This window comes from Anguilla anguilla, chromosome 5 (genome assembly GCF_013347855.1).
Source record: "Anguilla anguilla isolate fAngAng1 chromosome 5, fAngAng1.pri, whole genome shotgun sequence".
Classification (NCBI taxonomy): domain Eukaryota; kingdom Metazoa; phylum Chordata; class Actinopteri; order Anguilliformes; family Anguillidae; genus Anguilla; species Anguilla anguilla.
Window position 1 is genome coordinate 43,681,602 of NC_049205.1, and position 17,182 is coordinate 43,698,783.

The following is a 17,182-nucleotide window of genomic DNA, read 5'->3' on the forward strand; positions in this document are numbered from 1 at the left end:
GGGCTGACAGGAGGTAAAGTCCATAGATATAAAGAAAACTCCAAATTCCCTTTAAAAAAGGACACATCTATAACAAATAGAAAACATTATTGTCATTCAGCCAAAGTTAACAAGCAAAAACCTGTTAATTCAAGAGAAATTTCACATTTAATTGGTCATATAATTTTAAATGCATCAACTCAATGCCTTTAGTGTGGGTGGAGAGTACATACAATGACATGACACATTTAGTCTCAATTGAATCATCCAAATAGTTTTATTTTTGTTTTCACAATGATTAGCTCGGAGGTTACAGTAGTTCTGTATACTGGCATTTACAGTGAAATGAAGTAGAGATATGGTTTTGTGGTAAGACAATAACCCTACACATTTTCCATTTTATGCATGTCTAAAAACCCCTCTCCTTTCACAGATTCAGCTTAACAGATTCTAACAAATCAAACCCTTCCTCCTCCAGATTTTAGTAATTTTAGCAAATATGTAACTGAGTGAACTGTGGTTTATTAAAAAAAAATAAAGGAAGTAAAATGTTAGACAGCCTAACTGGATAAAATATTCCTCAACAGCCACCCATTTAACTCCTTCCCCACACAAATCGGTAACATAGGTAACCAGAGTTTCTGCCCAGTGTGATTACAACATCCTCACATTTTTCATAATATCAACAAACTCAGTTTTTATTTTTATCCCGCTGAGGAAATTGGGTGCAGCATTAGCCTACTTCAGCTCATTTAAATCTACCATTTCAAATAACTTCTCTCACCAGCATCTACATGCATTGGCAAGTTTCTCACTGAAATAAGTATACTCATTACTAAACATGTTAGCCAAAAAAAAAACACCCTTTTGTAAAAATATATACAGAAACACACATACTTCTGGGTACAAGTAAATGAGAGATGAAAGAAATAATTAAAGTAGAAGTTGTGTATTTTCAATTGAGCAATTTGATTCGTAAATAAATATTCCTTTGAGTGAATGAGCGACTAGATCCTAGCTATTTCACTGGTACTAAGGGCTGAGTGGTCAGGTTTTGAGGAAAAGGAGGGTTTTGTTTGTCATAGGAGATGATCCTGGTAGTCTACAGACTGGTGCTATAGCATTCACCTCACCCACCTCCATCTGAAAGAGTTGGTTGGGGGCACTGTGCCAGTGTTACTCATATCCTCCTAAAGGCACTGTATAGGTAATGTGTCGCCCAAAGACAGAATCAACCCTCGCCCCTTCACTCGTGTCACTCATCCACCTTCCAGGTCTTATTGTGCATTTTGTGTTCGTTATACTTCTGCAGAGTTTTGGGACCTTCCATTCTTCAACATGGGTACACAGTGTCAAGGTTGGCAGGACTGATGGCACGGTCACTTGGCATAGCTTCAGCGCTGCTGGCTACAGACCCGGTTGTTCGGCGGTGGGCGTGGGGGGATGAAGGTGGGGTCATCAGGACCCAATGGCCTGGACATAATTAGCGGGGTAGAGTCCAACCTGTCCATTACCCAGCTGCCCTTTACACCAGCCCTGCTCATCCTCTTCACCCAACTTCATTAGCTCTTCTCCTGGTGGGAAAGAGAGTACCATGTTCAAGCTTCCAGAATGATGCAGTTATCCAAGAGCTTCAGTGCTGGCTAATTACCATTTTTTGATTCAAAGCATATGAAATTAGCTTTAATTCTGGGGTATCCTGTCCTTAAAATTAACAGAAAACACCAAAAAATGTTTTATATTCTTACATTTATTGCTAATTGCATGATTCAATAAGACAACTCTTAATCCTATAAAAAAGTGCAATGTATTGTTTAAAAACTTTACATGATGCTACATGTAACATTTACCAAAATATCTCCAACATTCAATTTCACAGTCTAACGCAGCTAGTACTTACCTCAATAAATTATATTATTGAAAATACGTATGTTAAAATCATCAATAAGAATTCTTAATCCATCAAGATTTAAAATTAACCCTAGCACTTTCCTATTTACAATTAACTCTAGAGGCAACATGTGTGGGCTGGGGCAAAAATTATGATTGCTGACAGGTCAAAAAGGCCACAAAAGTAGTTGGTTAAGAAAAATTGTTCAGCCAGTTGTTTTAAGAAGCAACCATAGCAAAAATGGCATGCAAATCACAAAGGAATAAATCCGTTATTTACTGTAGACTCATTCCATATTTAAAAGCCTTTTCAAATCATGTGAAAATTATGTTTTGTGTAAATTAAATTACAAGTATTTTGTATATCCCTTGCATTCATACCACCTCTTAATTTCCAAAGTGCCTACATCATATCACACATTTTTCATTTTTAAAATGATAAATTATGTGAATCCTGTGATAATATTTTTGTTTTGGGATTCGTTACAATGTTGCAATCACCTTAAATTATGCAAATTACAGAAATTGATCTTTAGATGAAAGATAAATCATTTTAAGACAATAAAGTAACACAAGATTACTTCAGGCCATGGAGAATACTTTTTAAAAAATTTCCAAGCAAAATGCAAATTTAAAAACATCCATTTTCCAAAAGCATGCCACATGCCAACAATCTCCACAGCACAATAAGTCACAAAGAAACCCTTGGTCTAAGGGCATAGAGTTGCTCTCTATAAAAATGTAACCCAGGTAGAGACAATGTGAACATACCAAAGATTCAGTCAACCTTGTAAGGGCTGCTAGTTAGATGTGTGCTTGGTATGTTCCCACGAAAAACTAGTCCCAGGCTTAATTTGGAATTTATTAAATGAAACTAAAATGAGAAGTTCCAATTTGAAGTCTGTTAAATTACATTTTTCAGACAGCAACTCAATGTGTTTTTAAAGTTCAGGGTTTCTTGTTGCGAACTGCAATTCTGCTTACGTGACACCCGGGACACACTGCGCTGGCCAGTTTGATTGACCGGGTCTCACTGTGGTTACCATGCCGAGTTGTGTCTGATTTCCATTAATATGTATTAGTAGGGATTAATACCTGCTTTAAAGCTCAGCTCATCGGCTTCTTGCCCCGTGTAATCATACAATGCTTTTACTCGCACTCCTGCTACCTTCTCGTCCTCATCCACCCCGTTTGTTCCGATAAATTTTTTTGGGCTCTCTTCGTCTGACCAGTCCGAGGAGTAGTCTTTGCCATCTCTATTACCAGGGAGAGGGAAAGAGACGATAATCAATACTAAACATAATCAGGCAAATCATTTCTTAATACTTTCATCTGCAAGTAATTTAGCAAAAATAAAACAACAAACCTTGTTTTGGTCATTGTGATAAAAACATTTTAAATCAAGACACCAGATTTTTTTTTCACATTACCAAAAGAAAGGAAACCTTCCCAATGGCCTTGTTGTACTCATTAAGTGGTGTTTTGAAAGTGTGAAAAGCCTCTAATCTGTTGTCTTTGTAACCAAGCGATAGCAGCAATAATAATTTGAATAATGTTGTTCCCGACTTGAATACAACCACTCTGGAGGGTCTGTTCTACACAGATTGCCCAGGGCTCACGAGCTGAGGCCAAGCATCTGGGCGCTGTATGACAGTTGTAACCTGGCTTGTCAAGCCATCTGGAAGTTGTCCATGAATCACGTGAACCCAGACAATTTATTGTAAGCAGATGCTACTGGATGAAGTTGCACACAGCAGCGACACAGCAAGATTAGAAGCACTTGTAAGCATACAGCCTCAGTGAGGACATCTGTATGCTTACAGTATTGTAGGGAAAATTTGAGCTTAGCTAATGGCAGTAAAGCGACAGTGATACCAAAATATACAGTAACACCAGAAAGATATTGGGAAGTTAAAAAAAAGGGGGGGGGGGAGATCACAGCAAATCAGACTGCAAACAAGTACAAGCTAATTATTGGAGAAAAGGACAAACCATTTACCAACAATATGTACAGATCGAGTAAGAGAAAGAATTTTTGTGAAGTTGACAACATTCAAAGTGCTTTGCATTGGTCATCAGGACAATTCAATTCATCTGAAAAGCATTCTAGCATCAATTGGTAAAGATATATTTTCTGAAAAAATACACTGCACTCTCAAATCAAAACTGAATAAAGAAAGGTATTCTACATCCTTAAAAGAATAACAAACCCAAGACGGTCCTGCTTTGCAAGTGAATTGAATTGCTTCTCTGCTTCTGGGAGGCCAGAAGCTTATGCCAGCTTATCTCCACAGCCTTAATTTGTGCAATTTCTTATCTTCCATTATATGCACACACTAATAATCACATGAGATTTGATTCTCAAAACACAAGTTCATTTGTTCAATTGATTCGAAAGACAAAAAGCCCCAGCAGCCCTTGAAGCCCGACTCCAGGGACTTAAGCCTTTCCCCGGTAGAGGTGAATACAATAGGGTGTTTACTGACTTTTCGCTGGACAGGTAGCTAATGTTCTCGTACTGGGCACTGTCCCTATGCGACCTGCAGATTTAAGAGGAGTTAGTTCAGCTGGACGTCCCGTGCGATGCGGGGGGGGGGGGGGGGGGGGGGGGGGGGAAGAGATGAGAGCAACCCTCCAGGACGGCACCATCCCTTCATAGGCCGGGGCAGGGGAACCCAGGCCCAGCTGCAGTTCTGCATTAATTAAGGCCTGCTGCTCATAAAATACAGGAAGTAAGCTCCAGAGGGCTCCACGGTTACCCAGGAAAAGAAAACAAATTGCAGCTGTTGACACAGGCAGTAGGAAAAAAGAGGAGTCGGAGATGCTGTGCGGTAAACAGCTTCAAGATATTTTTTTTGCTTACTCTGCTTTGTCTGCTGCAAGTACACAAAGTAGCCGTGTAGGCTAAACTGTAATTTGCACGAGACATAACTGTAATTTGTTTGGCTGAGCATCATTCTAAATTATATGTACTACATTAAAATCAATGCAGCATTTTTTTCCCCCTCCTCAAAGACAGAAGTACGCTTCAGGTCTCATGTAACCAAATTCAAAAATAATCGTAAAATAATATTCTTTCCTTTAAAAAAAAAAAAAACATTTTCCCCATAAGGACAAAATACTGTAATACAAAGCTGGCCTTATGTCCTTGCTTGCTCAAATCTCCTTCAAGCAGTATATTACCTAACAAAACCCAACTACTCATTACAGTTAACATAGGAACCCTCTAGGCGCTAATAGAGATGGTCATTCTGCGATCCTGGCAGAAACACTATGCTTCTTTCACCTATATACCCACTGTGCTTGTATGTAAGAACTCAGGAGTGTGAATAATGGGGCTCATGTAAAATCTCAGCCACGCAGACATTTGTTTGCCAGCCCTCTCCCAAGGAGGTGGATCCACAAAATAATTACGGAGCAAAGGCCTTCTAGGCAGCAGTGCTTGTGGCACACAATCTTCAGTCAGTGAGCAGTTAAATTTGCTCAGAGAAAACTGCTGGGGGAACACACTCCGTTCTTCACTCAAAAGTTTGAGTTTTGCATCATAAACACTTTGGACACCGCAAGAATTTCTAAAAGCAGGGTATGATTTTGTGCTAAAATTCCAAACCGCATGTCAGATGTTCCTCTAGTCTGGTGGTCTGATTTTTCTCCTTTAATTCAACAAAATGAAGAGATCCTGAAGTGCTCTTGCTGAGGAGATGAGCATCATAATCAGGTAACCATGGACCAAGTGCAAACAATACTTGTAATAGCCTAAACAGATTTCCAAGACAGGGTGGACTGCTTTGAACCAATTTAATTTAAAACAATAACCATATGGAAGGCAGGTCCGGTGTTGGCAATGGGATCCAATCAGGCCTCTTTACAGCAGACAGAGGGTGTGGCCTATAAGGTTACCTGATGGTCTCCTGGGGGGTCTGTGGAAGCTCCTCTCCTGCTGAGACGATGTTGGTCAGAGTCACCACATCGTCTGAGCGGCTGTTCTTCTCTTTGCGAGAGATGGCGCGGTTAGCTTCCGGGGACCATTCCTAAGGATCACAGACAAAATGGTCATTCGAATGCAGACAAGGAGCAGAGATCTTGCACATTTGTGAAATTATCTCCCTCAGACACATGCTGCATTGAACTCAAGAGGATAAATAATTACTCCCATGTAACTCAAGTGTGAACCAGGCATGAGGAAGACAGAGGACATGCAATGGTGTATTTTTTCCCCAGTTTTTCCAGTTATTGCAGTTGCCTACATGAGAATTTTAAAAGTTTCCTTCCTGTTTCTTGGTAATTCTGTATTTTCACAATCTCACATGCACTTCAGTGAGTAAAACTACAACTACAAAGGAGGACTAATAACAGAGGGCAACACTGTAGTTACAGTGCAAAGCCGTGTTGCTACTGGGCCAACACAAAGGACCCTCTGTTCCATCAACACAATGGGAATACCGATGGGACCTGAGACAAAAAGAGACAAGGGAAAATACAGTTTATGACCCAGCAGTGTCATTTACCTGCTGCTGCATTACCTGAAAGCTGATGCTAACTTTCTGGACAGAAATAACACCAATGAATGGCACAGACCTGCCAACACCCTTGTGTCAGCGGCCAGGAAATGTGCACTCAGTTTGAGCGTAGCATATCATGCCATTTCAGATCATAGAAACAAAGGTTTCTTTTCCTGATAAAGCTAGGTTGTGCCATTGCAAACTCAACATGGCTCAAAGGCAACCCGTCTCTCGATACTGATGACAGCACTGACCGCGGGGGTTTGAGGCCTGCCACTTGTCTTTAGCACTGAGGAGAACTGCCGCATTCCTGAACCCACACGGTCCCCTGTTCACACAAGGGACCATTCACGGTCCAAAGTCTGGAATTTACCAACACTACAGCTAGAGGCTCTAAACCATCTCATGGGAAAGCCCTGATTTATCACTGATGTTTTAGGCGTACAAGCAGAATACATTTTCACAGTAGGGGAGGATGTTTTGCCACCAGTGGTGCTAAGAGTGACGTGATTGTACTCCTTTTTCTGTAACCTTCCGTTCAGCGTACACAGTATTTGAGAAGCAGTTTATTCTCACATGAACCATTAACTTTACCTCAAACTGCGGCCAATTCATATTCATGCCTGGCCCATGCGTGTTCCTCCACCACCTCAGGTCTTCAGTGTCATTCGCTGCGGCTATGGTCTGGTTCAGGTCTCTAAACAGCACTCGGAAACTGCAGGGATTTACATCTGTTAGATACCTTTCAAGGTGAAACGGACAATCCTGTGTGGCACTTCACATTCTGCAAATGGTATTTATGTTAATTTCCAATTACCAATATTGCATATCGACTACAAGTGCATAATCATTATAGTACTTTTGAACAGTGCATTCTTCCCCAAGTTCCCATTTTAGACTGTCAGATTAACGCCATGTCTTACATTTACATGGGAGAAAAAAATAACCTGCCGACAAGGTCAAATGACCAAACCCTTTGTACACACAGGAAAAACTGACAAGGGTGGAGGATATAGAAAGCCTTCCAACCATTTCAATGTTGACTCGAGAGTTTACTGATGTGGCATAGTTAATAGTCAATGGAAAAAGTTCATCATTTACTCCTTAAGTACACAAACTCTGTTAAAAGCAAACTAAGCTGGAACCTTGAGGCTGAAAACAGGGTACAGTCTGTCTGTAAAGCACAGTGAAACTATGCTCCATTTCTTCTTGGTTCAACAAAAAGGGGCAAAAAATGGGTCAATCATTTCTCAAACAAAAAAGCTGGAATTTCTCAAGTTTAAAAGAGACTTGTACAGGAAATTAATAACTTAATAACCAGCTCGACTTGCACTTTAAGTCTTTTTTTTCCCCACCCACTCAAGGACCTCTTGTCTACAGCAAACACAACTTCAGCCCTCAAGGGCAGAAACAATATTTCTATTCTGTACTGATCCTGTATTTATTAGAGGCATTACAGAAATCTTATAATTACAACAAAAATCTGGAAATTATTACTGGCCATGCAAAATGGTGGAATCAATAAGAAATTGATCATATCATCCAGAACATATCCTCAAACATCTCTGATTCCTCATTAGAGGGGATTTTGACGAGCATGAGGTAGAACCAGAGTGAGTATCTCTGCTGAAAGCTTGACTGTGCCAGTGCCAACTGCGACAGCCCCGGGCACTGTACAGGCACCCAGCATTTTAACAGGATGAACCACCCAGCAGCCCCACTGGCCACAGAGGCAGCAGATGCACCTCCTGTACCCAAGCTGGTGGTGGGGTCCTTGCCTGTCATTGCTGGAGAGGTCCAGGTGCTTATGAAGGTCCATCATGACCTCCTTAAAGAAGCACAGCCGCTTCTTCTCAGCCTCCTGAGTGATCTCGAACACCTGCTCCATGTCCTCCATGTAACGCGGGTTACAGCGGTTCAGCTCTTCAAGGGCCTTCTCGTAGCGCTCCTTTGCCTGAGACACAATCAATGCAATCAGGTCTTTTCATGTAGGAATACAAAATGGCACTGAGGGGTCAAAAATGCAATTGACCTTAAAACTGACCTTATTGTCTTGCAATAAGACAAATATACCACACAGAATGCTCCAAACCTAATTTTCAAAGCTGTTTTATGGTTTTAATCTTATTTGCACAATGCTTGAATAACAATAGCAAGACCACTGCATATATTTAGGTGGTGTGCCTTTTCCTATAGGTTGTCTCAATCATCATCAAATGATTCAAGCTCTAGTGGCTGTTTAGGGGAAAAGAATTATAGCAGCAATACAGGTGACAGCATTGTCACAGTGGTTCAGTAAGAAATAAAAGTAAAAGTAAAACCTTTTTGTAATTTACAAGTGTTTTGTCATATAAACAAGCAAAATAAAGTAGGTAGTACTTGACAAGACAAAACCCCAAACAACAAACAAACCAATTATTTTTAGCTCCGTCCCTTCCTGCTTACAGAAATGAAGGAGTGTTAAAAACAGCGGAAAGTAACACCTTCAGACGGGCTGTGGCACTGAAACCTGGCAAGCCTTGGCTTGCCCCCGCCATGTCCTGGTGTACTCAGGTATGCGTCACTCCGCCCAGCCTCCGCGAGCGCGCGGCCTCTCACGGGAGAGCGCACGCAGCAGCCGGCCTTATCGCCGCTGTTTAAACACGTCGTCCGGGCAGGTATGCTCGCTCGGTCAGTACACAGAAGCAGCGCGTGTCAGGTGACCGTATCCGACTGAGCACATCAGAACAGTGCAAGAAAGGCACTGCACATGTGACACAGATCAGATTTTTTCTGAACTGTGTGAACACAAAAATCTGATCTCCTCATATCAGATTTGGGCCACTACCATATGAGGTCCTAGACCGGATACATATCCGATCTGTGGCCATGTGACAACTGCCAGATAAAAATTCATGTGGTGTTTTTAATGTCACACTTCACTGCGCAGGTGCAGATCACTGTCATCATCACACAAGCCGTGTCCAAAACAGCTTACCTACTATTGAGCATACAGGCTGTATACAACCTGCATAAAACTTGTATACTCAATAGTACGCAATAAGCAGTTTCGGACACGGCCTTGGTGTTGGCAGCGGCTCGCTTAAAAATAAAAAAGGAAACAAAAAAGGAGGACAGCAGTACAGCGTTTTTGTTGTTAATGTGTGCATGCAGGATCTATCAGGGCAGGTTCACACTGCTCACACTTATGTCAGATATGGATCACTTACAAACATGAATGTGAGCAGTCAATGCAAAAGATAAATAAATAAATTAGAATTGAAGTGAAGGTGTGAGGCACCGAAATCTGCGTGGCGATTTGGTCTGATAGGTACAGGCGGTATGGTAACCGGTGCCATAGTTGTACCGGGTTTCGGTACCCGCCCCTCCGGGTAATGGAGTTTAACACTGAGTTACTGGAAGGCGAGACCAATGATGTAATCTTCAAGCCAGGCCCAGAAAAGAGACTCCTTAATCTTTGATAAGCAATGCTACATTGACTGAAGTTAGGATTTGGTATGGTATTGGACAGACATTGTTGTCCGCCCTACCTTCTCTGCTTCCTGGTTGCACTTCTCCACTCGATCCTGCAGCTTCTGCACCTCCTCCTGGGACTTGGATGGGTCAGCCTTAGCGAGGGTCTCCCTGGTAACAGCAGTCTTTTCCTCCTTACGTGCCTGATGGTAGCTCTTCTTGGTTGATTCCACCTAGGGTGTGGAGGACAGACGATCAAGACATTGACGCAGAAGATGCATGCTTCTGTCCACAACAGATGGAGTTCCCAATACATTTTCATCTCATGGGCCCCCAACATGACCACCTCCCTCCCCCTCCATGGCTGAGAACCCTTTTTAGAAAAGCCATTGACCTTTGGAATGTGCAGCCAATACTTTCTACATGTTCCGCAGTAAGTGCTCACACTGTAGAATACTGGAAGCATGCCTAAATTTTGAGCTACAACATTAATGTTAAATTACAATGATTAAATAATTACCAACACTTAGTAATGTATCAGTCTAAAGTCATAAGTCTAAAATGCGTAATTTGTGAAATACTAAAATGAAAACAAAACATTAATTAAAGGCCAAAATATTATCTCAATTTTGATGAGGACCCCTTGGGAGTTTAAAAACCATAAATTATATAAACAAATATTTTAGTTAGCAGAATAAAAGTGATTATTTATCTGGTTGCCCTTACTTGTGTGTTTGTGCGTGTAACATATCTATGTAAATTTAATTGTAATTAATTTATTTAGGCTGTTTCAGAAAAAATAAGGTCATGCTAACGGCTATTTTTGTTTGCTCTGACCAGCTCTTTTCAATTTACATAAAATACGTGACATTAACCAAACAATATGCAAAGGGGGGAAACAGATAGCAAATCTTAATGCCAAGAGTTAGGTAATACAGGAAATGAGCAGGAGCAACCTCACATTTTTTAAATGAAAAGTTAACTGAAGGGCACATTTGTAGTGTTTTTGTTTTTAACCTGAATTCGCTATGTTGCCATGTGTAATATGCAACTGTAGATAAGTAGATAAAGTAGAGGGCACGTTTCATGTGTTTTCGCATGTCACACATTCCAGCAGCTTGACACGCACGCACGTGCATTTGAGGCGGGACTCACATCCTTCAGCTTCCTGACCCAGGGTTTCTGCGCTTTGCGGAACCCATCCTCGGCCTCCTTGGTCTCCTTCAGCCCGCCCATCATCTGCTTGTGGAAGGCGTCCTTCTGCCAGTTCTTCACCTTCTCGCTGTCCTCCACAGCCAGGTGCTCCTTCAGCTCCAGGTGGATCTCGCTCAGCCGGTCGGCTGCATTCATGAAGGCATGCCAGGCTTTCTCCAGCGTGCCATACTGTGGACCTGGGGGGGGGGGGGGGGGGGGGGGCACTTTAAACTCTCAGAGTCCACCTCTCAGACATTATACACAAAATAATAACAACAATAATAATATTAACCAATTTATATAGCACGTCAAAGCAGGGTTTCAAAGCACTTTACATACAAGGAGATGACCTCAGCTCATCCACCAATGTGTGCATCTTTATCTCCTCATTACGGGCATAAGCTGTTCTTTTCAAATGCCTTGTTTTCATAAATACACGGAGTTCACCGAGTCTCATTCAACATGCTATTAAATCATTTCAATACACTTTTAATATTTAGAAGAAAGCTAGCCCTCAAAAATGTCCAACTCTCAAAATGAATTCTATATTTTTTGATTGCCAGCCTTCTGGAAAATTCTGTATTATTGTACCTGTACCCTAGAGATTCCAGACAATTTGTTAAATAGTCAGCTGAAAAATGAATGCAGTAGAGTAGATATTCCATACTGAGGTAACCGCAATACGACCTATCCTAACAGACAGTCTTTGTTTGCGTTACCATACTGGTAGCCTGAGAGGATAGTGACATACATACAACAAAATGTTTGGTGTGATGCCAGAGTGAGATTGACTGCTCATTGTGTTTGTGGTTGTATGCAGTCACAAGCATATCACAAGATCTACAGTACCTCGCACGTGAAGTGTCTCTGTGGGTAGCCATTCCTCAGTATCCTACTACACTGCACGATGCAAAGGTTAAACAGGGGAAACTGTGCGTTGACATGGACGTGTCGCAGGAACCGAAAAACTATTAGCACACCCCAAAACAATTTAAATCATGCAGTCCCGCAAGAACATGCGTCCTATCTGAGAGTTATGACTCACTCAAGGCTGTGGGGATATGTGAAAGAGGAGCATGCCGTTTCTGTTATTCCTGGCGCTAATTTTAGGTGACATGATGGAGCAGGACACAACGGCCCTCTCCTGACTCACGGTCTCACCTTTCTCCACTACACCCCTCCATTTCTTAGCCCACTCGGTGAGCTGCTGAGAATAGCTCTTCTCAATCTTGGCTCGCTCCTGGAAGCAGCTGACCAGCTCGTTGCAGAGCTTGTAGCCATCATCGATGCGCTTCACAGTCCTCTTGTAGTTCCCTGGCTAGGAAAAGAATACCCATGTTAATTCATTTAGATCAGTGGTAACCAACAGTGTTCCTGGAGATCTACCATCCTGAAGGTTTTCATTTAAACCTGACTCTACTAATTAGCAGCTCAATGCAGATCTTTAGCTGTTGAATGAGGTGTGCTTTGTTAGGGTTGGAGTGAAAACCTACAGAACGGTAGAACTCCAGGAACATGTTTGGTTACCACTGATTCATATGTTGATGAAGATGAATACACAAAGGCATTACAAAACATATTACATAATCAGGGAGGGGTAATAACACATGAATAGTAACACAATACTCACATATTTGAAAAGGGGTGTTCTAGTTTCATTGTAATTGGAGAACAAAACTAATGGAAATCCAAATGATTCATTACACAAAGTAAATTAACTGCAATTGAAATGCTTATGCTGGAATGTGGTTGTCTGGAAGTGTTGTCGTAAATCATAAGTGCCAGTGTATGATGATGCACCGGCACTTATGACGAACTGAGATTAACTGTAAAGTGATGCAGCCGGATGTGCTTGCCCCTTTCCCTCCCTGTATCTCTTCAGAATATTATTTTAGATTATTAACTTATTGGGGTCATTTCTAGGGCGCTACCTACATATTTTTCATTCAAGCTGAATTGTGGAAAAGTGGAATCTTCTAAAGTAAGAATTTATTTTACTTTTAGTAGCACATTTTTAATCAAATGGGGAAGGAACTTCAGCCAAAATGTTACTTGTTACTAGGTCTGGAAGTGGTAGTAAGAAAGATTAGGTGTATGACAGCATAAAATGAGCAGGAATCGTCATGCTGTGCCTTCAAGCCAACCACTACTTGATGGGGCAGGTAAATAGCCGAGTGGGGGTAGACATTCCAGACAAACCGTGGAAATGTGGGATCAGCAAAAACTCATCTGGCGGGTGCCTCGGAGGCTACCTCCCATCTGCAGAGAGGTGGGCCTCTGCGAAAACCCTGGCCGGCTGCCAAAGGGGGCGTTCTGTGGTCTCAGTCCCGCACTAGGCTGCCACGCCCGGTCATGTGCCGCACGGACCCTGCGCAGAAAGAGCACTCACCTCCCAGAAACTCTCGCAGCTGCCCGCATCCCTCAGGTCCCCATTGGAAGACATGGCGGTGTTACCCTTGCAGCACGGAATGTTGGCGGTTTTCTGTCAAACTGAAAGGACCACAGGGCATGTAAAGACGGTCCGCGTGAGAGTACGGCAACAGCTTCAGAACATTTGCCCACTGTACAAGGTATCGACAACCGCTCGGCTTTGCGATCCACTTAGAATTTAACCACACTTCCAGAAGTTTTAAACAATGTCCACAACGCTCAATCATTCAAAAAACAAAATAAATAGTTCTTCCTTCCTTTGGCATACCCACAAAACGCGACATTTCTACGCAATATGGCAGCTGAATGTCACGGAAAGAAATAGCTGGCTCACATTACGCAAACACTTCAGAATGTCAGCAGTCTATGCAGTACAAGCCACTAAAGAGCAAGCAGCCAGCAGTCAAAACATTTAAACATTATCGTGTAGAAAGCTTTTTAACCAATCATTCTCCAAGCATAAACGCCAACAGGCTTTCCTCAGTACAGCCGGGCTTCTGCCCTCCCCTGCAACAGACCAGTAATCCGGTAATCCTGTATCAGCAAGCGGGAGAGTACAGCAGGTCTCACCTCTGTGCCTGTGTTAGTCTGTGAGAGGATTCTGAACTGCGAGAGACAGTTTTAACTCTGTCATGGGTGGGGCTGCATGACTGGGGCTCTAAAGATAATGATGTTCAACCATCTAGTCCACCCACACCAGCCTCAGACGAAAACACTGTACTAATTTGCTCGTCATACACAATATTAATCAAATTCCTGTGCCTTAGTTCATCTGTCACAAGCCAATGACTCCCCTTAAAAAATCCCCCTTCCCTGTATTCATACCCTCAAAATAGTACCAGTTTAAAACTAATTTTACTCGTACCCAAGAGGAATTGCATATCAAATTAATTCAGCAACTGCACAGCTCAGGAATTCAAACGCCAACTTTAATGTACTGTAGCCAAGAAGAAGCCGAATCGACTCATATATATATACATATACAATTAACCTTCCATATAATTGTGTGCTGAATTATATCCTCATCCAATTAACAGTTAAAGTATAATCCAAGTATTTGGATTATATAATCCAAGTGTTTGGATATAGGAATGCTTGGGAAGCCTTAAGAACCCAAATTAACTATTTTTCAACATAGCAAGTCCGTGGCCAAGAAGAAAGCCGGTGAACCTTGAACAGATTTCCCCTTCCCCTCCGCATTCTGTTCCGCTCCCTGCCCTCGCTCCCAATTGTACACAGAGGAGCCAAGGTCACCCTCCTTCCTCTCACCGACAACAACAGCTTGGGAAGAAAGGACAGCGTTTCGTTCATCTTCAGGGCTGCTGGACTCGACTCAAGGAGAGAGAAGTTTTTAACAATGGGGTTTGAAAACCGCCCTTTCCATGTGCCTTTTGCTTTTGGACAGGAGAAAAAAAGAGGAACCTGAGGAATGGTTACGGTTAAAGACATGAAAGCCCACTTGTTCAGCCGCGCACCTCTGTCAGAGCCGGAATTAGATTTGGCTTACGATAAAATGACATAAGCAGTTTGTTTATATTTGCGCACAGCAGCTGACGACGGGCTAGAAATCCCCGCTGTGACTCCTCCCCTCCACAAAGAAATCCATTGCTATTGAATGATACCTTCGCTGTAGGTCTGCGATGGAGAGTAGGTCGAATGCCCTGCTGAAGGTTTGCCAAATGTACAACACAAACTTTCCTCTTAAATGTCCCAACTGAATGGGGGTTTGGCTTGGGGAAGAGGCGGGGGTGTTCGGAGCAGTGGAAAGACACCAGCGAAAGAGGCATTTCCCACATCCATGCTGAAAGGGCAAAAGCCAGGACAGCCTCACTTGAACAGAGCCTGCTAATTGAAAAGTGAATACCTTTGATCCAGCCTGAAATGGAAGGTTAGGGTGAGAGAGGTGGCCCAGGCAAAGTAACATGAAGCCACCCTGCAAGTCCAGAACTGAAAACAAAGCATGTGGCAGGAGTTTGTGGCTAAATGCGTCTCCATCGGGGCTGTAAATCTTCATCCAGTGACATGCAGAGAGAGAGAGAAAGCGAAGCGGGGAGAGACTGAAAGCATGTCCATGAGCTAAAATGTCACGCTCCGATCCCAAAATTGCTTAAGCCCCTAAAAATACAGCTGGAGAGAGAACTCCAAAATGTACACGATACATGGTGGCTCCCTTTGAAGGGTAGATCCGTAAGATTTGAGCAGCTGCTGTTTTTAAACTGTACAGCAAAGCTTTTTTACAACAGTGAAAGCTTGAGCTCTTCAATAGAAAATTCCAAAAATAAGCGGAAGGTAATGCTGAGCACCCAGACTTCGGCTTTCACTCCTGTCAGCTGTCAGTGTAAAATCGGACAGAGTGTGTGGCACTGCCAGCCATTTTATGCATCTGTTCACCAACAGCTGCATCTTGCAGCCAATCTCTCTGCAGCTTCACCATGCCAAGTCAAAGTTGGCACACTTACTTCAAGCCGCTTCCAATTTTACAAGACCGACTCCAAAAGGTACCTACTGTTCCAAATGCAACCAAAATACAACATGCAAAAAAAAGATAGAGAAACCTGAGTATAGCTGGCATGAAATGGGACAAATTACCACAAACCCAGAGTGCACACTGCCCATGCCAGACTAAAGGAATGCAATCAGAAATGTGTAGCAAGGAATGCATTGAAGAGTCTACTATCTAACTAGCATTTATCCATCTAAGTCTGTCGGTACAAGTGATCTCATTGAAATAGCTATTTTCCATTTGCGCAATTTTAGATTTTGGTGAAGACTACATGGTTCGTATAACTATTGGTAATAATCCATATCCATATATTTATCAGGCTAGCGAGCACCAAACCATCCCATATAAATGGTTAATAATGTCAAAAACCAAACATCATGAAGTACAAGCAAATAAATGCCTAGGCCAAGACAATTGTAATCACAAGCCTACTGTGTGGAATCATTTTAATTGATGCATTACAGTAATAAATGATATATTCATATGCAATGATTTGCATGACTACTTCATATTCACATCAAACTAAATAAATTGATCAGTACCCATGGCAACAAAAAACAATACACATGCACATCCAAATAAATAAGGTACAAATAAATATAGGTGCCGGACAGAGGTCACAAGTTAAAAATAATTATCCAGTATTCAGCCACAGGCTGTAGGTCATCCTAAGAAAATTATTTATGAATGCTAAAATAAATATAAGCTACTTGGATATATTGTGCATAGTGTCAGAGACCTGAACAGTCTAAACAGACAAATAAGCTTCACAATGGCCAGCAGGCCTCCTACCATACAGAAGTATGCAATTGAAGCGTCACACAAGAACGGTACCATGTTTCTACATCCCTTCAATCACAGCTAGCACACCAGACAGATTATGCAGAAGCCCATATTAGTTGGTTCTGAGTTTCTATGCAATTCCACAGTACGTTGATTCAAATGTCACCAGAACCATTTAAAGGTATACCGCACTTATAGAAAGGGAAAGCAGCTAAAGAATATATTTTAAAAAACACAAATAAAAAGTTTCAGGTAATTATGCACAACAAATAAAAGATCTCCCTTTTGACAGAAAAAAAGATGCCTAAATACCAACAGCATTGTAAAGCCAGAAGTATCCATCTTGGTGATGTACATGACACTCATCTCTACACACTGTAGATCTGCAGCAAATTCCAAAATAAATCTGGGTGGAGCCAGGACAGGTCAGTAATTAAATGGATGTTTA

General features: G+C 41.9%; 1 protein-coding gene across 8 annotated transcripts in view; it reads right to left on the reverse strand.

The window, feature by feature from the left end:
• Positions 1–231: 231 nt before the first annotated feature.
• The window catches only part of pacsin3 (protein kinase C and casein kinase substrate in neurons 3), a 30,017-nt gene continuing 13,066 nt past the window's right edge, over positions 232–17,182 (reverse strand). For 4 of the 8 annotated variants that reach the window (XM_035418480.1, XM_035418482.1, XM_035418479.1 and 1 more), the window contains exons 3-12: positions 13,408–13,508; positions 12,180–12,336; positions 10,980–11,215; positions 9,902–10,057; positions 8,150–8,325; positions 6,966–7,086; positions 5,770–5,900; positions 4,356–4,409; positions 2,965–3,125; positions 232–1,553 (exon numbers count right to left, since the gene is read on the reverse strand). In XM_035418480.1, coding sequence (XP_035274371.1) covers positions 1,438–1,553; positions 2,965–3,125; positions 4,356–4,409; positions 5,770–5,900; positions 6,966–7,086; positions 8,150–8,325; positions 9,902–10,057; positions 10,980–11,215; positions 12,180–12,336; positions 13,408–13,461 — 1,362 coding nt within the window. In that variant the 5' untranslated portion in view covers positions 13,462–13,508 and the 3' untranslated portion in view covers positions 232–1,437. Of the gene's footprint in view, positions 1,554–2,964; positions 3,126–4,355; positions 4,410–5,769; positions 5,901–6,965; positions 7,087–8,149; positions 8,326–9,901; positions 10,058–10,979; positions 11,216–12,179; positions 12,337–13,407; positions 13,509–14,018; positions 14,043–17,182 lie in introns of those variants that run through there. The other 4 variants (XM_035418483.1, XM_035418485.1, XM_035418486.1 and 1 more) reach the window with 4 other exon arrangements.